This window comes from Apodemus sylvaticus, chromosome 6 (assembly GCF_947179515.1).
Source record: "Apodemus sylvaticus chromosome 6, mApoSyl1.1, whole genome shotgun sequence".
Lineage (NCBI taxonomy): Eukaryota > Metazoa > Chordata > Mammalia > Rodentia > Muridae > Apodemus > Apodemus sylvaticus.
In genome coordinates, this window is record NC_067477.1 from 22,027,217 (window position 1) to 22,049,361 (window position 22,145).

The 22,145-nt window shown below is 51.4% G+C and overlaps 1 protein-coding gene across 3 annotated transcripts in view; it reads left to right on the plus strand.

Annotated features, from left to right (window-relative positions):
• The first annotated feature begins 317 nt into the window (after positions 1-317).
• The window catches only part of Ttc7b (tetratricopeptide repeat domain 7B), a 215,169-nt gene continuing 193,341 nt past the window's right edge, over positions 318-22,145 (plus strand). For 2 of the 3 annotated variants that reach the window (XM_052185252.1, XM_052185251.1), the window contains exon 1: positions 318-613. In XM_052185252.1, the coding sequence (XP_052041212.1) occupies positions 493-613 (121 nt within the window). In that variant the 5' untranslated portion in view covers positions 318-492. The remainder of the gene's footprint in view (positions 614-22,145) is intronic. The other variant, XM_052185250.1, reaches the window with a different exon arrangement.

Below are 22,145 nucleotides of genomic sequence, written 5' to 3' on the forward strand. Positions count from 1 at the left end.
AGGATGAGTCTCCGGAGCTCCTGGCCCTGTGGGGACCGAGGCTGCCTGGGCAGAGGGGAAACTGAGGAGGGGCGCAGGCCAGTGCAGGCAACCTGCGATGGCTGGGCCAGCCGAGGCAGGCCCGCCCTTCAAGCCCCATCACACTAGGCACCCGGGTCTCTGGGGCGGGCTGGCCGTCCTGGCTTGACCCGGCACCGCTCCAGGTTCACTCCTGAGCACGGTCCCGCGCTCCCCATTGCCCGTCCGGCCTCCGCCCCGGCCCGCTGCGGCTCCGGCCCTGGCCGGCAGGGGCCGCTCCTCGCGGCGCCCGGGGCCCCGCCGCGCCCGCCGCCGCCCGCTCCCCGCCCCTTCCCCGGCCGGCGTTCCCGTTACGCCGCCGAGCCGGGAGCCGGAGCCGGAGCCCGCGGCCGCAGCGGGAGGCGGCGCGGGGCCCGGCGGCGGCGGCGGGGCCTGCGGGGCCTGCGGGCGCGCGCCGGGCCGGCCAGGGCGGCCATGGCGACCAGGAAGGCGGGCTCGCGGCTGGAGACGGAGATCGAGCGCTGCCGCTCCGAGTGCCAATGGGAGCGGATCCCCGAGCTCGTCAAGCAGCTGTCGGCCAAGCTCATCGCCAACGGTACGCGCGGGCGCACCGGGGCTTGCGGGGCCGCCGCGGCCTCCGGGGCTAGGCCCCAGGCGCGGGGCGCGAGCAGGGGCGCGGTCGGGCGGCGAGGCGCAGGCCGCGCGGTGTGCGCGGGCCAGGCCCTTGGGGATCGCGGGGTCCTCCGGTCACGCGGCGTGCGGCTGGGCGGGCGGGCGGGCTGTGTCGGAGCCCTAGAGTCCTGACGTGCAGGGTGGAGAGGCTCACTGACCCCAGAGACCAGAGGCCAGTCCCGGGCTTCCAAGAAGTTGGAGCTTGTCTGTGTGTGCGTTTGTGTGTGTGCGGAGCCCCCAGGACATACCTGTGGGCATCTGGGGACCTCCAGAGTGTGTGTGGTGTGCTCAGGGGTCCTGTGAATGGAGATGTTGTGAACATATGGTATTCAAGGGCCCTAGGAAGAAGCTCAGACTTAGAGGAGGATGTCAGGGGTAGCATTGGCAGGCTGGGGGTTGTGTCTTGAGGTCAGACAGTTGGGTGTCAAATCTGCAGACCTGGAGAGGTAAGGGCGGAGAGTACAAGGGAAACAGAGTCAGGGAGTCTGGGAGAAGGTTACTGGGCAGAAAGGTGAGAATGTGATTAACAATGAGGGAACTGGAGCTGATTGGATGAGGGGCCTGGTGCTCCCGGGAACCAGGATCTGAGCTGGGAAACCTGGTGGCTGGACTTGGCCAATGACCCCATTTGCTGAATTGGTTCTTCCAACCTATCCAACCAAAACTGCAGCCAAAATCACATTCCAGAGAGAGACTCCACGTGGCCTTATTTGTTTTGGAAGCAAGTATGGTTAATATTTGCTTGTCTTTTAGTACGCGCCAAAACCACAGGCAGGCACTTGGAGCCTGGTGAGAGGGCAGAGGATTTGTCCTTCTTCACCTCTGGCTTCCCAAGACTGTCTGAGCCGGTGTGGGACAAACACGTCACAGAGGGAATGAATGAAGAACTGTCATGCTCATTCAGGGAAGGACATGTGTACTATTTTCACCCCACACTATCCAGAAATGGACAGGGACATCACATAGCCAGCGTCTTTAAGGTTGGTGGCTGTTTGTGATTTGATGGAAATAGTGCCTGGAAATAGAAACTTAAAAACAACAACATTTTTCGGTATATATCTCCCAAACTTACCACATAGCTTAGGCTAGCTCCAAAGTCTCCAGCCCCTGCCTTGCCTCCTAGGACCATAGGCAAATGTTACCATGCAGAGAGGGTAAGATTTTTGGTTTTGCACACTGCCAACCACAGTACCTTGCTTTGGGTAGGTGTTTGGAAGATGGTAATTTGTCTTTGTTAAGTCAGCATTTGAGGGGCACGTGTGGAGTCCTCAGGACCCCAAAGGCAATTTGACCTTGCCTGCTTTTTGTGGCTTCTCCTTGCCTGCATTTCCCTTTTTCTTGTTGAAGTCGCATTCCTGAGTTTCTTGGGTCACTTCCGTCCATCCGTCCGTCCTGTGCAGGTGGACGTTGGCATTTGGTGTGGTTTTTGAGCATCCTCATGTCTCCACCTGCTACCCGCTGTGTGCTCTCGTTCAGCAGTGAGCTCAGTGCCCACCCGGGCTGGAGGCTGACCAGGGCCCTGCTCTCTTGCATTCACTTCCTCTGAGAGCAGTGCTGAGAAACAGCAGTCAGCGCGAAGCTGTTTGAGGAAAACAGACTCGTCTGGGCGGTTGAGAGAGTGGACAGAGAGGGAGAAGCGACTGGTTCAAGCTGCTGTGGTCCCTGGAAGGAGAGGGGGCACGGACCCCTCTGTTTTCACTCGTGGGCCCATTTCCAAGGACTTCCTGAGCTTGGCTCTCTTTCCAGAACCTGAATCTGGCCTCATCTGAAGAGGCTGTGGAGAGGGGCAGGGCAGTGGCGATGAGCGGAGCACTGTGTGGCCGTGGGGCTGCATGTGAGTTAGCTAGCCTCAGAAAAGTCATGGGAGATGGTTTCCTCCCAGAGCCTCCCAGGGTGGGCAGCCGCCATCGATGCGGAAAGGTCATCTAGACTTGAAAAGGTCAGAGAGACTGCTCAGAAAGGCAAAGGGAGAACAGAGGAAGGGGTGACGCAAACCCAGAACAGGCGCGGAAACCTTTGAGGGTGGGTCTTCCTCTTCTTGGCTTTGGGGGCCCTGGCTACCCTTCAGTCCCTGTGGGTTTGCTAGGTATTAGGCAGGTGGCACATTGCTTAAGTTAAACCTTTGCTGTTTAAAGTAAGGAAAACTAGTTAACACCGAGCGTGTCACAGTAAGCTTTTCTGAAGGCAGCTGCAGACCACCAAGAACATTTAGTTCTTGCAGCTGGAACCCAGGGGCCTGAACCTGCTGCTGCCACTCCTCCTGCCTCCGTGACCTTGGTCGGCTCTGAACAACCCCGAGCCTCAGTTGCTGCATAACTCAGAAGACAGCCCAGTCAGGGTTGCATAGTGTGACCATGGGGGTTTTGTTTGTTTCAGATAAGTACCTTGTAGGAATTATGAAGATTAAAAGAAGGCAGGATGGATTTGGTGATACACATGTAATATCAGCTCCAGAGGCAGAGGCAGAGGCAGAGGCAGAGGCAGGGGCAGGCCAGTCTCGTGTTCCACAGGGAAAGCTATGAAGTTCTGGGTTTGATCCCCAGTGGTGTATGCAAACTGGGTGAGGTGGCAGATCTGTGATCCCAGACGCTCAGAATGTGGGGTGAGAGTCCAAGGTCACCCTTGGCTAATTCATCAGTTTTGGGGTCACTGGGGCTGTAGGAGACCGTGTGTCAAGAAATAAAGGTGAAAGTTTCTGAAGATCAACAGCCTGACACCTTAGCAGCAGCGCAGTCTTTCCTTTTCTCTCTTTACTCATTTATCCCATCAAGTCTACAAATGTTGAACACGCTCTGTGAGCTACAGGAGACTATGCAAGTGAACACGGACAAAAATGACTCTGCCCAGTTCTGTGAAGGCTGCCTTTTGGTGGCAAAGGGCCAGGGAGGCCAGATCGTGTAACCCCTGCATAACAAGCAGGATGTGATGGTGACCAGGGATGCCAGGGAGAAAAGAGAAAGGTGAGGTGGGGAGCCGCAGGGACTGCTGACTTTAGAGGAAGCTAGGGTGGCCCAGCAGTCTGACCGAGGCCTCACACCCCACTGTATGCACCATCTCAGTCATTATTTTAGAAACAGTTTTCCTGACGTAGTTTGATGTATCCCAAGCTGGCCTTGCCTCAAACTCACTGTGTACTGAGGATGGCCTTGAACGCCTGGTACCTTGCTGAGATTACAGGCATTTGTATGCTTTACTAGCGGTGGAACTCAGGGCCTTGTGCATCGGCAGACACACATCCTCCCAATGTCCAGACTGTTTCTGGAGCTGGCTGAGTCATATTGAACCAACTGGTCAACCTCTCTTGAGCCTGTCTTCCCACTGGTAAGACAGGGTTTATACCACCTGTTCCATGAGCTACATACATCTCCAAGCCCTCATTCCACACTGTCTTCAAAAAAATCAAACCCTGGTTGTAATGGCTGGCTCTGTGCCGGCTGGCTCTAGCACAAGGATAATCTCATAAGAAGCAGTAGGGAAATCTCTATTGACGAGTGCTGAGGCTCTTGTGCCTGTTTAAGCATTACCTAGACTGTGAGGATTGTGTTTCTTAGCCCACCCCACCCATGCACAATCTGCATATCAGCGAGGACAAGGGGTTGGGGACAGGGAAGCCTGGGATGACCAGGCTAAGATGGAGGAGCAGCAGGATTCGAGGAGAATCAGTTATACATCAACTTCTGATTGACACACAGGATACTCCAAAGAACATTTCTGTTGTTCTGACTTCCCAGAATGTCACCCTTCAAGTTCTGAATGGCAAGGTTCACTGTGTGTGAAGTGTAGTGCACCCGGGGGTGTTACCCAGACTCTTCCTGGAACTGACTGACTGACCTAGAGCCAGCAGAGTAACGGCGCTGAGTCTGCCTTTCCGTTGATAAGATACCATCTGCTTCTTTAACGGGGCTGTAAGGACTGACACCTGAAAACCTCAGTACGTGGTGAAGTAGTGTTCCCAATGGCTTTGTGTGGCCCCAGCTGTTGACCTGGCTGCGGAAACAGAGTAAGGGTCAGTGGAACAGGTGTGTCTGAGCCGGTACTCGACCGAGGCCTGATACGCTGCTAAGGCAGGAGCTAGCCGTCCATGAGTCCCGGGCGTGCGAGGCCCTGAAGCTTCTCATTAACTCGCAGTTCATCACCTCATCAGCTGTGCGCCTGAGCTCACCTGAGCATTGAGGCTTATGGTGGGTCTCTCATTAGGGATCCCAGCCCATCTGATTTAGTGAGACTCCAAGGTAAGGTATTTTAACCAATTGGTGGTGATGGGTTGCTAGGGAAACAGCTCTTTTGTGTGTGTGTGTGTGGAGGGTTGTTAGAGTTTGGCCCCAAAAATCTATTGATTGCTATGAGAGAGGTCTTGGTTTGCCTGTGGCTGACCCCTATGCTTTACGAAGGACAGGCACCAATGGCCTCGTGGCTTCCCTGTCTAGACTGCTAGTATCTTGAAGTGTCTGCAGCCTTCTCAAGAGCCGCAGTCATTGGTTTTCTGCTGTGAAGTGAGAAAGTGGTCTTGCTGTTTAGGACTGACCTCTTAGGACATTCCTGGGGCACCCAACAAGCCTCTGGGAGTAAAATTGCTCCCCAGGCCCGTGAGGCCTCCTGTGACCCTCTCCAGCTGTGCTCCCACGCCAGCACCCTGCTTTTAAACATGGTCTTTTTGTGTCCTGCAGCTCATGCTCTGTGGTACAGAATGTGTACCACAGTGGATTGCTGGCACTAAGCTAGCTTTCTGACTTCTTATGGCTGACACGGGCTGGGACTGCCTTGCCCCCCAGTGGCCTCACGCCTGGAGGAACTCTGAGGCTGTGAGCTGGGGAAGGGAACAGTTCCTGAGGTTGATGGGCTTGGTCCAGCAGTTCTTGGAGCACATCCTCCTGTCACCTGGGAGCAGAGTCCTTCCCTTACCCCTGGTTGGTTTTGATTCCTGGCCTCCTGACTACGGTTCCTCTTGCCCATTCTGTTCCTGGAGTCTTCAGTGAAGGTCAGACTACCCTTCTGTCAGGGTCTGGTCCAAGTTCCTCCCACTGCCCATCCTCCACAGAAAGTGCAGCCACAATAATCTGGACAATGTAAGACCATAGAGATCATGTCAGACGCCATTTTTCAAGCTGCGTTGGGGAACCTCTCTTGGGCATGGGGCAGGTCTCATGTACTGGAGCCACTGAACGTTTCCCTACGGTTTCCTTTGAAGGAAGGGCTCATGTGCTTAGAAAACAAAACCATTGAAATCCATGAACCAAGTCTAACGCCTACACGTGAGAGGGCAGAGAAGGGGGCGTCCTCTGAGTTGCTCTAGTCAGGAGAAGCAAGCAGAGTGGGAGGGAACCCCAGCCCTAAAGATCAGCTGCCTGATTTATCGTGTCAGAGGACCTTTAGAAACGCTAGGGTAGAGCAGCGGCACTCGGAAAGTCCTTCTGGACCCCTTGAAGCCGTGCATTTCTGAATGAGGGCTATTTTAGAATACAGTATATATCCTGAGCATTGAGTGGCACTCTGAGTTGGGCCGGGGAGCAGACTGTATAAGTAGTTGTTGCAAAAGGATGACAACACTGTGAACAGTTCACCCAGGTCCTCCTACTCAAATGACTAACAGTGAAAAACAACTTTGGGGACTGGGGAGATGGCTCAGTGGGGAAGTGCCTGCTTACTAGAGAGCACAAGGCTCTGAGCCCCAGCACTGCTGCCCAATCAAAGATGCTGGGTGTGGCAGCATGCAACAGGACCCACCCTTCCCATCCCGGGAGCAGAGGCAGGTGGATTCTAGGTTTTGCTGGCTAACCAGTTTAGCCAAAAAGACGAACTCTATGTTTGGTGAGAACCTCTATGAAGAGTGATTATGGAATCCCCTATGTCAGCCTCTGCCTCCAGACGCACATGCATGGGTGACGGCAAGTGTGTGTGCATGTACACACACACACACACACACACATTAAATAAACTACAAGCTTTTGATTTTTTAGAGAGTTCTTGATTACTGCTAATGTACTGTAATCTAGAAGTGTCAGACTTGTAAGATGGCTGTGAGGACAATCTACTAGTGCCCAGCTCAGTGCCTGGTCAGGGAGGACATTACCACAGAGCAGCCATTTTATCTCGCTGACGGTGGTGTTTCTGTCTCCCACTCCCTGTGCAAGGCTCGCACTCTTTCCACACTACCTTTCTTGTCTCCTCACCAGCTTTTAGGGCTGAGGGCCATTGATTTTGTGGCCTCAAATTGTGGAGCTGGGCTCACAGCTGACTGGTGGAGGGTTGTGTTGCCGCGGCTTATGCGTCCAGTTCTCTGAGCGACTAGAGCAGACCGCAGAGTAAGGCTGAGGCTCTCCTGCCTTGGAGGTGAGGGATTCCCCGCCTTCCTTCCCACTCTCCTTTGGCTGCCAGCCTTCCTCGTGCTGTGCTGACGGCTTTACTGTGGTTGGGCCCTGATTTGTGATTCCAGCTTCAAACCTATGGTTGCTTCTGAGGCTTTCCCACCCGATCAATGATTGGCTGAGGTGTAAGCACATGCCTGCTCTAGTCAGTGAGGCAGTAGTGGGTGTTTACTTGGTACAAGGGCTTCTGGGAAAGATTTCCTCTTGCTGAAGAGTCCCTGTACATGCTTGTAAGGGAAGAAGAAGCACTTTTCTTGCCTGGAAAAATCTGTTCAGGCCTTTGAGGCCTGGAGCTGCTGCTGTCTTGTACCCATAATGGGTCCCCGGCCCCTACGTGGGGCTGAGCCGTGGAGGTTGGCAGCAAAGAGACAAGAAACACGGGGCTGCTGAGGTATTGGCGGCTGGTGCCTGGAGCAGCTCTTCCCAGGGCTCCCTGCAGTGTGAGGTAATGCGTTCCTCCAGTGCCCAGCGGAGCCAGGTGTTTGCTGATTGCTTACTGTTGAGGGCATTTCAACAAGTCCTCCTCTCTGCCCCGGGCTGCCTGGCCAGCCTGGTCTGGCCACTTGGCCTTTGCTCTTCATTTCTGTTGGCCTCACACAGCAAGATTCCTCTCCCTCTGGGTGACCTCATGCTTGGCAGGCGATGGAGTGTTGCAGGCAGCTGATGTGTGTGGAAGCTGGTGTTCCCATTGAGAAGCCCAGGAAGAAGAAGGAGGTTTTCATATGCCTTCCAGAACTATCCCCCTCAACCATGGAGGACAGCCACAGCCACCAAAAAAAACTAGTGCAGGAGTCACGTGCCTGCCACCCTAGGCCTTGCCCATCCCTGCTTAGTAGATGTGCCAGAGGAGAAGGTGCCAGAACCACACAGAACAGACCTTTTGGGTTCTTTTAGAGGTCCACTAGACCTGGAGCCAGCATCTTCACACACTGCCTCGCCCACCGAGGTCTTCATGTGAGCCTCTACAGCTGGTTTTCCTGAATTGCAGCTGTTAAAACAGTGTCAGGAGGGAAGGAGACTGGACAACATTTTTTAGGCTTCTCCTCTGAGTCAAATGCTGGGTATGAATGTCTACACAAATTCTTGGTGATCCTAGCAACTAAATGAGGCTAATACTTCTCATTTGGGGATGAATAGGCCAAAGCCCAGAGCAGTTCACTGAGATGGAGTCTAGCTCACTCGTGACCAATTGGATTACAGAATCACCGAGATAGCTCATTTAGAGTCTAGGTTATCAAGCCCCATCCCAGAGATCCCGTGCTGCAAATCTTGGAGTGGTCTGTATTCTTAACAAGCCCCCAGTGGTGCCAAGGGTAGCCAGTCTTGTCATGGTCTGAGAAGCAGTGAGGACAGGCTCTGGACATGGTAGATTTTCAGATAAGTCCTGGAGGAATCTCTTGACAAATGGTGATCTTTTTGGCTAAGGTAGGGGCTCAGGCTCTGCATTTTTAAGCAGAACTTTATGGCTTGACCTGGCAGCTGCTAGGCCCATGCTTTGAAATCATAGTAACTAATGAGCGCCTACTGTATGCAAGCACCATGGCAAACAAAGCACCACCGTGGTGGCAGAGGGACATCAAAAAGTAGGATGAGTAGGTCACTCCGCAACATTCACAGATCAGGTTAAGGACTCAGATTCCTGCACCTGGCTAAGCATCTGCTTCAGGAGATGCTGTTGGGGTCAGAAAGCTGGGTTCTCTTAGAAAAGGAGGGGTTATTTACTTTATTGTTTTAAGTGTATGGATGCTTTGCTTGCATGTGTATGTGTTACCACATGTGTGCCTGGTGCCTGTGAGGTGAGAAGAAGTCTTTGGACCTCCAGGACTTCAGTTAGAAGCAGTTGTAAGCTGCCATAGGAATTGAATCCAGGTCCACTGCAAGGGCAACAAGTGCTCTTAACTGCCGAGTCACTGTCAGCACATGGGAGCATCGCTCTCAATCCCCGGGCCAGGCTTCTGGGCGATAGGGCGTCCCCGGACCAGATGTGAGAACGATTGTTCAGATGGTGAGAAGGTGAGACCCTGCAGCCTGGGGGACAGTGACAGTGTCATAAACCACACAGGCTGGTTGGATTGCTGGAAAGCTGAGGCTAGGTTTGGGCATAGGTGGCAGTGGGTAGGCCTGGCAAACACAGCGGGAAGACTGGCAGGAGCTGACAAGCTGCCTCAGTTACTTCTGTGTTGCTGTGATTTAAAAAAAAAACACCCCAACAAGAGCAGCTTACGGGAAAAGCATTGGTTCTTGGCTCCCAGTCTGAGGGTGCAGCCCACCATGCTGCGGATGGCATGGCGACAGGAGCAGCAGACAGCTCCTCACTTTGTATGAGCTCTCGGTAAGCTGGGAGTGAGCAAGTCAGTCCGGGCTGTAAAGCCTCAGGCGACCCACTTCCTGTACTGAGGCCCCACCTCCTCAAGGTCTCACAACCTTCCCAAACATTTCTAACCCCCCCCCCCCACCAAGTGTCTAAGCACATGAGCCTGTGGGGACAGTTCACATTCAAAGGACATCACCCTAGTGGACAAAGTCTGTGTGTTTGGCACTGAAAGCCCCAAGTGTGTTGTCAGGTACACAGGGGTGCACAATTAACGAACAACCTGCCCCCGAGGTTTACTGGCTAGATCTGGCAAGCGGGGCAGCTGTTGGCGCTGAAGCATTTTACCATGGGGAAGGAGCTCTGGTGCAGGGATAGCAGTGGCATCGCCCTGTCTGGTGTCAGGGAGGCATACTGCCCCTCGATTCTTCAGGTGTGAGGAGCAGAAGCAGCCAGCAGGTGAGTGGGGAGGCTGGTCTGGGGAAGGAGGGTGCTTCAGGCAGTGCTTCTTTGCTGTGAAAAGCCGCCATGACCAAGGCAACACTTATCAGAGAAAGCCTTTAACGGGGGCTGGCTTACAGTTTCTGATGGTGAGCTCCTCATCATGGCAGGCCCGGGGCTGGAGCAGTAGCTGAGAGCTTTGCATCCTGATCCTCAGGGAGCAGGAAGAGAGAGGGAGCCTGGGCCCGACCATTGAGAGACGAACCTCCTCTACCTGTTAGAACAAGGCCAGACCTCCCAGTGCTTCCAAACACATCATCCGCTGGGGCTAGGCTTACAGACATAGGAGTCTATGGGGCCATTCTCACTCAGACCGCCTCAGAAAGCTGAGGTCCAGATGCCCGGCTCTTTCGAGGGGCCAAGGGAGCAGGAAGTATGAGGACAGAGATAGCAGTGCGGGGTTTCGTGTGCTGCTACACGTGACAGAGGCCCAGAGCTCAGGACAGATGTGTCAGTGGCTCACAGAACTAGGGCTCCTACCCATGGCTGGCAGAGTCCACGCCCCTCCTCTTCCAGCCATTGAGTCAACACTTTGAAACCAGCAGAGGATGTCCGGGAGTTGTATATGTAATGGGAACGCAGGTAAATTAGACTGTCTGGGTCCTCGAGCTAGACCTTTTGGTTGGGTTTGCTCATTGCCATATCCCAAATACTAGTGCTAGGCACACTGTAGGTACAGTTAATGATTTACGTACCCTAAGCCCTAATAATAGTGTCAGGTACACAGTGGTGCACAATTAATGAACACGCCACCCTTGAAGAGTTTAAGGACTCGTTTACTTTTCAACACTGAATGTCTGCTGAGGACCACCCATTGCCCCGAGGCTGTGGAGTGACTATTGAGACCTTCCTGCTTGTCTAGATGTAGAGTATGGATATGGAGCAGATGCTGCTCAGGCCAGGGCTGGTGTGGTGGTGGGCTGAGGGCCATGGCCGCCCACGGGGGGGGGGGGGGAGGGGGGGTTGTCAGACCTGGTCCAAATGCAGGACTGTCTGGGTTGGGTGACTTCCCCGGCTTGCTCGCCTGGGGCCCTGTGTAGTCCTGGCTGGTGGATGCTGTAGGGATTATGAACACCCGGGCCCTTTCCTCCCTGGGCTCTTGTGGGTATCCAAGTCTTTCCCAGAACACAGGGGTAGCTCTGGGTCCCCTCTACTGCCCTCTTTAGCCCTTAGTTCTGCACTCCTTCAGACTGCTTACTCTGTCCTGGGAGGCCCTGCTTCCTGGACGTGCTGCTCCTCCCTGGCCCTTGTGGATCCAAAGGCTTTCTCTCAAGCTCCCTAGAGTCCAGGAGGGGCCGGTTGACAAGGGCCTTCTGTAGGCCATGCCTGGCCCATGGCCTACAGCAATTGCAACTTTTCCTCCCTGGCCCAGGTGGAAGGGGTTGACTCTACTGAGTCCTGGGCCCAGAAGCCTGGGAAGAGGATGTCTGAGAAGCTATCTAACTTGCCTCACTTCCCATGGACCCCCTGCCTGCCTCTGCCCATTGTCCTGGCACTGATGTCTTACTAGGCATGGAGAATTCATCAGGTCCAGCCCCTTATCACAGTTCCTTCCCTCTACATGAGTGTCCCCTGTGCCGGGACTCAGGGTCTTGTTTCCTCATAGGCCAGGCTCCTTGAGGATGGCCTGACATGGCCTTTGGCTCCTCTGGGAGCTCCCGTCAACTCTGTCTGGGTGGGTCTGTCTTGTGTATGTGGAGCTGGCTTCCTGAGAAGGTCATTTCCTAGACTCTGGGCTAGCCTGATAACACCCTCTGCTCTGTGGTTGCTTCCTGTCCTCAGAGCTCTGGACACAGGCTAGATCAACCTTAGGCAACTGGCTCTTTCAGCTTATCTTTCGGTTCTTGGGTTGGATTTCTTGAGCAGAAGTATGTGTTCACAATTGTGGTGTGTGAGTATGTGTATTAGAAAGGAAATATGAGCAAGTATGGGTGGGGTGAATATATAACAGATGGTGGCGGTGAATGTGTGTGAGCATGTGTGTGAGAGTGTAGGTTAGGAAGTAAGTGCGAGCAAGTATGGGGGAAGTGTGTAAGACTGTGACACTGGACATGTGTGGGTGTGAGTGTGGGTATGCGTATGAGTATATAACTGAGTGTTGGAGTGTGTGTGCATACATGTATGAGTGACTGTAGGTGTAAACCGAGTGTGAGTATGAGTGTATAACAGTCTGAGGGTATGAGTGAGGATGTGTAGAGTGTATAACTGAGAATATGCACATGTGTGTGACTGTATTAATGTGTGGCGTGTGTGTACACATGTACAACTGTATAACTGGGAGTGTGCACATGTGTGTGACTGTATTACTGATTGTGAGGCCTATGTATACATGTACAACTGTATATCTGGGAGTGCGTACATGTGTGTGACTGTATTACTGAATGTGTAGCCTGTGTACATATGTACAACTTTATAACTGGGAGTGTGTACATGTGTGTGACTGTATTGCTGAATGTGTAGCCTGTGTACACATGTACAACTTTATAACTGGGAGTGTGTACATGTGTGTGACTGTATTGCTGAATGTGTAGCCTGTGTACACATGTACAACTCTATAACTGGGAGTGTGTACATGTGTGTGACTGTATTACTGAATGTGTAGCCTGTGTACACATGTACAACTTTATAACTGGGAGTGTGTACATGTGTGTGACTGTATTGCTGAATGTGTAGCCTGTGTACACATGTACAACTTTATAACTGGGAGTGTGTACATGTGTGTGACTGTATTGCTGAATGTGTAGTCTGTGTACACATGTACAACTCTATAACTGAGAGTGTGTACATGTGTGTGACTGTATTGCTGAATGTGTAGCCTGTGTAACCATGTACAACTCTAATAACTGGGAGTGTGCACATGTGTGTGAGGATGTAGCTGAGACTGTGACTGGCATATCCTCTAGTCTTCCCCAAGCTGCTGTCTCCAATCCTGTCTTCCCCATTTCTGTGCTGTGTGTAGTGGGGAGGAAGGTGTGGTATAGAGCCTGGACTTTGGATACCAAGATTACCTTAGAAGATCATTTACACCAGCATCTTCTGGGCCCCGTAATCTTTGACTCTTGTCATCTTTGCTTTTAGTCACGAGCTCCAAATACTCTCATACTGTGAACTGGGTCACAGATTAGCCAGCGGCAGCTGGGCTTGTCCAGTACAAGCCCTGAGGTGGGACGGGGAAGGTCTGGCTGCTGGTCGGCAGTGGCGGCCAGTGTGGAGGAAGCTTTGGGGAACAGTCTCCTGAGCCAGTGTACGCGGTTGATTCCTGTCCAAGGACGGGAGATGTATGTATCCACTGATTTCAGAAGTACCTACTGTGTGCCGGGCCCTGCTCCAGTGTGGGAGCAGAGAGTGACAGGATCGAATGAGTACTCGGGATAGGCTGGTATTCAGGGTTCGGGAAGAGTCGCATGATACAATCCGTCTTACATTTTATAACTGGGAGTAGACAACAGACCCCTATTTTGTAGTAGAGGTGTGCGTCTTCTTGTTCTATTGCCCGATGCTCTCCCTCTCTACCTACAGGCAGGGCTCACTGTGTGTGCTGGCCACAGGACACAGGCGCCATTGCTCTTCTGAGGGCTTATGTTCCCACTTTCTTTCTCTCACCTCACGACCTTGCCTCATATTTACCCGGGCAGCCCCCTGCGGTACTACCGTGGAGTCTGCCAGCCCTCCCTCCTGTCCCTGCTGTGGACTTCTGCTCGACCTCTGCTCATGCCTCTCCCTCAGTGTCTGCCATTCTCTCTTCCCCTCTGCTCCTGCCCTCAGCACACAGGTGCCATTCCTCCCCTCAGGGCAGTGTTGCCTTAGCTGCAGTCAGTCCTTGCTCCCTGCACCATTCTCCAGCAGTGACTTGCCTTCCTACAGACTGCACTGCCTCAGTGCCCTCTAGTTCCACAGAGACTACACAGGTAGTCAAGGTCGCGGTGTGGTGGTGATGCCATATTGTTCAGGGTATGGCCAGGCCTGCATGCTTACCTCACTTAATGTTTCAGCCTTTGTCAGGCACTTGGCCTCTAGCCAGAAGCGCTAGACCACACCTGCTGGGTTCCTGCTGAGACTTCTCCCCAGAATGCTTTTCCCACAAGTCTCATTTTGGTTTCTGTAGCAGACACATCCCAATTTTCTTCCTCGGCCTTCCCCCTCAGTCTCTCTTAGCTTTGATCTGACTTGGAAACTGGATGTCACTGCAGGTTGAACTTAGCTTCATACTTCTACTTCCGTAAATGGCGCTCTGGTGCTACTGCCCACACGAGGCCTGCAGTGGATTAGTCTTTAATCCCTCTCCTTTCTCACAGGCCATGTATCAGAGTTTCCAGTGGCCACTGTAGCAAGTCATCCCACAGTTGTATCCTCTTCGCATCCTGGAGATGAGGAGTCAGAACGTGGGCATCTGTGGTTAATCAAGGGCCATGCAAGTATTAATTCCAGGGTTAATCAGGTGGCACTCCACGGTGGATGTGTCCCTCCGTGGCCTGCATTTTGTAGCTTGTGTGTGCTGTGTGGCTCCTACCCTCTGCTGTGTTAGAAGGCGGCTTGTATCTGGACAGATCACACCAGGCCAGTACAGCTCCACGAGGAGAGGGTTTACTGGGGGGAGCGGGGAAGAAAGGAGGAAGAAAGGGCGAGGGGCAGGGGGGGGTGTCTCTGCCTTTTACTTGGGCCGTGACGTAATCACACGCACTACCACCCATAGGTAAGGCAGCAGGCAGGTGAAGTGGATGCTGGGAATGTAGACAAAATGCTAACTAACACCCTCTCCCCCATCTTTAGAGTGAACAGTGTAGCCTCCCATCTCTGCACTGCAGCCAGATCTCCTGAATGTGGACCTGTGCTCACTCACACAATTCAGGATAATCCTTCCGTCTCCAGGTCCTTCATGTAGTCACATGTGCAGTGACACATAAATGCATTCACACCTTCCTGAGACCATGATATTGGAACTGCTGGGGCCACATTCCCAGCACAGTCCAGGAGCAGCCGGGTTCGTCTTGCGTCTGGGTTATGTTCCCACTTTCTTCACTTTCTTCCGTCTCTCTTGTCTGAGTTGCTGCCTCCTCTGGACAGAGTACTGGGATAATCTATTCCTGTTCTCTCCTCTTTCTGAGCCCACTTGCCACACAGCAGACAGAGGGAGCTTTCAGAAACTCAAGTCTGCCTGTCATCCACTGCTCGCAAACCTCCGAGACTTTTGCACTGAGACTTTTGCACTGAGCGTGCAATGGCACAGCTTTTTCACTGGTCCTAGACCATGCCACCTGACACCTCCCCTCTCTGGAATGCCCTTCCCATAGGTCTTTGCATTCCTGTCTCTGTTGTCACTGTCTCAAGAACTCTCTCCTTGGAGAGTCTTTCCCTGGGGTAGCACTCAGTCTGACCACCCACCTTCATCCTCTGTACCCTAGCATTTGTGGCCCTTTTCTGATTTATCTGTCTTCCCTAACTGGGGTGAGGGCTCTCTGAGGGTAGATACTTCATCCTCTCAGTCATAGCAGCAGTTGGGAGCTGGCAGACCCTGACTAAATGGTGGTGCCGGGAGGTTTGCGGCCTGTCAGGATTAGCTGGGGGAGCTGGGGGGGGGGGGTCACTGAAGGGTGGCTTAAAGGGTCCTGGTTGTCTTAGGCAGTGTTCTGTTGCTGTGAAGAGACACTGTGACCACAGCAACTCTTATAAAGGAGGACATTTGCTCACTTACAGTTGCAGAGGTTTACTCCCTTGTCATCATGGCGAGAAGCATGGCAGCGTGCAGGCAGTCACTCTGGAGGAGCAGAGGGTTCTCCATCCAGACGGGCAGGCAGCAGGAGGCGATGCCATACTAAACCTGCCCCTAGTGACACACTTCCTCCAACAAAACTTCACTCCAACAAGACCATACCTCCCAACTGTGCCACTCCCTATGAGCCCATGGGAACCATTTTTATTCAAACCACCACTCTGGGATTGATTCTATAGAAAGAGGAAAAGCCCAGTGCATCCAGACTTTTAGGTGAGAATGATGACTGTGGCCTCAGGGGGATGCTGAGAGCTTGGAGCCCGTGCCTGTGTGTGTGTGTGTGTGTGTGTGTGTGTGTGTGAGAGAGAGAGAGAGAGAGAGAGAGAGAGAGAGAGAGAGAGCTAATGGCCTTGAGGGTGGGGGTGGGGGTCATCAGGAATGAAAGGTCATAGCCTTGTTACTTTCTTCTAGACTCTTAGAGGGTAATTGAAGTCAAGAGAACTCTGTGGATGGCCAAGAGCAGCTACTCCAGATTCAGGGCACACTGTAACACAAGCCACCTTTTCTCTGTTTAACTAACTGGTTAGGGGCTGGTGAGTGGCTTGGTGAGCAAAAACAGTTGCCAGGCTTGATAATCTGGATTTTATGGTGGAGAGAGAGAACTAAGTACAAGAAACTGTTCTTTTGCCTTCATGTGTGCACTGTGATGTGTGCACATACTAACACATAGAATAATGTTAATCTTATTTGTCTGGCAGATGAATGTGCAGAGTAGTAAAAATCAAATAATTCAGGACTCTATGGGCGCTTTTGCCCCTGACAGTGGTATTATGTCCTGATAAATCCCTTCTTTTAGTCACTGTTTTTATTGCTGTAACCGCATACCTGACAAGACTCAGTTTATGAGCGGAAAGATTTATTCTGGCTCACAGTCTACGGAGACACAGTCCCCCATGGTGTCGCAGGCACAGTGGCAGGAGCAGCTTGTGGCTGTGGCTGTGACTGTGGCTACGGACACTTGATCACATGTCCACAGAGAGACGAATGCTGGCCTTCTGCACACCATTTCTGCTTGCCTTTTTCATTATCGGTTTAGGACCCTGACTATAAGCTGGTGCTGCCCACCTCCAGGCTAGGCCTTTTTTCTTCTGTTAAATCTGGTAGTTTCACACCTCTGCTAAATGCCCTCATACATATCTCCAGAGGTGTGTTTCCCAGGTGGTTTTAAATTTAGTGGAATTGACAGTAAATTTAGTCATCACACCCTGCGTAAGTTGAAAATAGTATTAGTTGAAAATGCATTTAGTAGACTCAGAGAGCACTTAGATTAGCTTACAGTTAGAGAAAAATAATCCAACCCAAAACCTGGGTGCACACATGGGCCGTGTGCTTGCATGGATGCTGAAAGCCACCCAAATACTGTGAGGGAGTCCCTTCTATGTTAATAATAAACTTGGAAAAGATATTCACAGTCTAGAGTATTGGTTTTTATTTTACATCCTTATAAAGTTGAAAACTTATTAAGTATTACCATTGTAAATGAGGGATCTTCTGTAGTGTAAAAGATGAATGTCCGTCCCATACTGTCTGTCTGCTCGCAGCCTTTCACCAATACAGCTACTTCTGGGACTTTATATGGGGAGTCTCAAAGCAGCATGCCCATATGTATAATTTAAATATTATTCTTGGGAGGAGGGGTGTGCATGTGACGCAGTGTCCATGTGAAGGTGAAGGGGCAGCTTTGTGGGGTGGGCGTGCTTCCACCTTCCCACAGATGCCCCGAACTGAGCTCAGGATGTCAGGCTTGCAAGGCAAGTGCTTACCCACCTAGCCTTGCTCCAGTCCCCATTCCTCCCCCCTCCTCCCCCTCCTCCTCCTCCCCCTTCTCTTCCCCTTCCTCCTCCTCCCCCTTCTCCTCCTCCTCTTCTTCCCCCTCTTCCTCCTCTTCTTCCTCCTCCTTCTCTTCCTCCCCCTCCTCCTCTTCCTCCCCCTCCTCCCCCTCCTCCTCCTCTTCCTCTTCTTCCTCTTCCTTCTTGTTCTTCATCCTTCTTCCTTCTCCTCCTTCTTCCTTTCCCTTCTTCCTCCTCTGTTTCCTTCTTCCTTCTCTTCCTTTTCTTCTTCCTCCTCCTCCTTCTCTTCTTCCTTCTTCCTTTTCTCCTTCTTCCTTCTCCTTATCTTCCTCTTCCTCCTTTTTCTCCTTCTTCCTTTTCCTTCTTCTTCTTCCTTCCTTTCTTGCCTTTTCTCCTTCTTCCTTCTCCGTTTGTTCCTTTTCCTCCTCCCTTCTTTTCTTCCTCCTCCTTCGTCCTCCTCTTCCTCTTCCTTCCTTCTCTGCCTCCCTCTCTGCCTCCTCCTCCTTCCACACAATAATACCCTCTGTCTCCCAGATATTGGCTGTTACTGTGTAACAAACTGGCTCAAAATGCAGTGCCTTACAGCAGACTGTGGCCTGGGCTCGGCCTGGTGCCTGCTGCTCTTGGGTGGGCTCTCATGTGGAGTGTGGCTCAGATAATGCCATTGTCTTTCCTCTGGCCTCCAGTGGCTTGGCCTAATCTAGATCAGCATAGGCCCAAGCAGGTCCACTGATAACCACGGGTAGCCAGACAGAAGAGGAAGTGAGTCCTCCCCTTCCTAAGCTTCTGTGTATATCATAGCTTACACTATCCTGCTGTTCAGGTTTGGGGAGTTCGTTGAAGACAGGGGGCATTCATATATTTAGGTGACATGGATGTGCTTAAATAATTCCATCTGTTTAATTTGTTTAATGGATACCTTATGTTTCATTGGACACATCAAAATTAATCAAACAAGTCCCTATATATATTGTTTTCTGTGTATAGGAAATTGTCTCTTTATTATGCATTTGTACTTAAAGATGCAAAGGTCTATGGGAAAAGTTCCTAGACCTGGAATTCCTGAGTCAGATGATACAGATCTATAAACTACTATATAGAAATTGCTAAATTGCCCCTGGAGGCACTCCTGACAATTTATATTCCTGTCAATACTACTTGTTTGTTTTTGTCAGAACACTTAGGAATTGGGGGAATAACAGGTACTGAAAATGCCATTACCTGTCACTGGAAAACCGGCAGATAACTGGGGCGTGGGACCAACATGACACAGGAGAAGCGGAGAACCCAGCTGCCTTGGCTGTGTGACTAAGGGGTGCTGCAGGGCCACCTCTTGAATAGAGGCCTGTTTCTTCCCTCTTGGGTCACCGCCACACCAGGCATGGTCTGAATAGAGCTAAATGACATATGAACTGAGTGGTTGAGATTTTTGTGTTGGTGTCAAGGACTCCTCAAAACGGAGAAGAAACCTGACATTTTTTCAGTATCTAATCTCTGCATACCAGCTGCTTATCCTACCAGGGAGCTGCTGTGGAGAAGACAAAGGCTACAGCCCTTCCTACCTGCCCTGGGTACCAACGAGCCAGGCGCTCCAGGACCTGTGGTGGCTGTAGGCCTTGTAGGTTTACTGTTGAGAGCTGAACCAGGGCCCTGGGTCCATCCACTGAGGCTGATATCTGCCCTCTTTTCTGCTGGTGGTTCACCTCAGGCTTTAGCTCTGTTTTAGTTACTGGAATATTCTTTCTTTTTTCCTTTTCTTTTTTTTTTAAAGATTTATTTATTTATTTATTTATTTATTTATTTATTTATTTATTTATTTATTTATTATGAATACACTGTAGCTGTTTTCAGACACTCCAGAAGAGGGTGTTAGATCTCATTATGGATGGCTGTGAGTCACCATGTGGTTGCTGGGATTTGAACTCAGGACCTTCAAAGAAGTCAGTGCTCTTAGCTGCTGAGCCATCTCTCCAGCCCTGGAATACTCTTTCAAACCAGTCTGACTCAGGCCCCTCACATCCCCTCCTCACTCTGGTTTTTCCAGAGTCTAAGCCAATGGGACAGGAAGGGGATTCCAAAGCTCCCCACCCCCCACCCCCACCCCCCGTCCAGTTGGAAACTTCAGCCTAGGGCCTGAGTGGCTCTGGTGGAGGCTGAACACGTCTAGATGCCAAAGCCTGGTAGTTTGCGCCTGGCGTGTTGGAGAGATGACATCAGGAACTGCTCGGGTTCATCCCCCTGCTCCAGGATGAACTGGCTGTGGCCTTGGGCGTGCTGCTTTCTCTCTTCTGCCTGTTCCCTGTGTGAGATGGCAGTGGTGCTTGTCTCAACATCTTAATGCTGCTTTTAGGAATTGCTTGGTAGATGGCATGTGCTTAGTAAGAGCCTGGTATGGCTGGGCTGTTAGTCAGTGGTATCCAGTATCTCTTTACCCTGATAATGCTGCAGACCCCAGGTGCACAAGGAGTGGACTTAGAGAGCTTTCAGTCTCCAGTGTTACTATTCTGGGATGTTGTGAGTCCTTCGTGAAAGAAAAGATCAGTCCTAGTCTCTAGTGTTGCTTAGCACCTCCTAAGTGTATGCATTGCATTGCTGGTGTGGTTCTTAAGGCTCAGTGAGGTTAGGTGACTCCTCAGCCCCAGACAGCTAGTGCGGGATTCTGGTCCCAGGCGGCCTAAGCCTGAGACTTTTTTCCACCTGGTGCTGCTTGAGCTTCTCTGTCCTGGAAGCTGCAGGCCTGGCCACTTTCAGCATGGCTGCTCCTGTCAGGCGGAGACCCTGCCTGTGCTTTCCGCTGTGCTTGGGGAGTGCTTGGAACAGGAGGGTGCTCAGACTTAGGCTTTGTGGGCAGAGTTCAAAGGGCAGGCCCCCATTCCAGAGTCACACGTGGAAATCAAAGGCAGCCCTGTGTCTGTTAGCTTTCTCCAAGGGTCTCTGAGCTTCTTCTGTTGTTTTTGTGACTAAGCCAGAGGGAGAAACTTCGTCTCCATAGTTCTACCCTTGGGGGAGTGAACATGTGTTTTATCCTCTCTTCTTTCTACTTAATTCTTTAATACTAATCCATCTGAAATGAATATCCCCATGGCTTGGGGTTCCTTCTTCCTTCTTGCCTCATTGTCCAGCATGTAGCCAGATACTTCCGGCACTAAGAACTGGTTTAATGATGTCTGCATCTTTTCTTGCTGATAGAATGTGAACTGGGGACCCATGAGATCCTGGCAGGTCCAGCCTCCCAGGACCCCTCCAGTGTTAGGGCTGAGCCTTGTCTCTGAAAGATCTTTTGGCAAGAGCCCTTGATGTCTAAATCTCTGTTCTCCTGGCTGGGAGAATGAGTGACAGGAAACATGCCTTCCCCCTCCCCCCAAGAGGACAAAGAAAACATAATTTTCTTGGCAGATTAAAAGGGAACCTAGAGAGTAAAAACACTCAGAAGTGGGTTTGATAGCATGCTAAACTAAAGTCAGACAATAAGCTCTGTTGGCGGGGTATAGTCAGAAAGCGCCTGTTGGTGGAGCCTGTCTCTTCTTTACCGGTATTAGGACACTGTAACCTTGCTGCTCTCTTCTCCACTTTCTCTGTCCTCATCCCTGGCTGTGGTTCAGAGTTGTGCCTTTCCATTCCCTGAGCCTGGCGCCCTCCCACCCGGTTCACCAGACTGGTCCTAGTCTCGCCCTGTGGTGCAGCCATTTAACAAATGAGGATTGCGGTGAGAACAGGTAGCTGGGTTCTCATCTGCTGTTGTGGGTCTGGGAATTCTGCCTCAGGCCCTGCAGCAGGGAAGCAGGCAGATGGGTGGAGCTGTGGGAAAGAGGTGATAGGAGCCATCAGCGTGGGTGCCTGTGGGTGCCGGTGTGCTGGATGCTTTCTTAGAATGCGCCTCTGGGAACTGAGGCTGAGATCAAGCCTAGGGCTCACTGAATTCTCTCTTTCTTCCTCCATTCCTTACAATATACAGGGTCCAATGGTAGAACTCTTGTTTAGCATGCCCGAGGTCCAGAATTTGATTCTCAGTACAGAAAAACAAAATATACAGAAAGGGATTGGCATAGAGTGATGACCAGTGATCTTATCATTATTATAGTTAATAAATATCCTGACATCAAAACTTGTAGCTTTTAAGAGAAAGTTCTATTTCCCCCCTGTAAGTAATATAAAACGATTCGGAGCCAGGCATGGTAGTGTGTGCCTTTAATCCTAGTGCTTTCAAAGCAGAGGCAGGCAGATATTTGTGAGTTTGAGTTCCAGACAAAACTAGCTTGGTCTATACAGTGACATATATATCCAGGGCTATATAGTAAGACCCTGTTTTTAAAACAACAAAACAAAACAAAAACAAGAAAAAAAAAAAAAAACCCAAGGGATGGAAAGATGGCTCAGTGGTTAAGAGCACTGAGTACTCTTCTGAAGGTCCTGAGTTCAAATCCCAGTAACCGCATGGTGGCTCACAACCATCCATAACAAGATCTGATGCCCTCTTCTGGAGTGTCTGAAGACAGCTACAGTGTACTCACATATAATAAATAAATAAATCTTTAAAAAAAAAAAAAAGGAAAAAGCCCAAGGTGAAAGCCACTGAGCTCTGCCGGCTGCACACCAACGCTCCTTCGATCCTAGCAATGGAAACTGATCACAGATTGCAGGACGGCTTACACAGGGGGTTTTGTTTAAAAACAAACTAATAAAAGATTCTGTTCTGTGTGTATAGCTCGAGCTATAAA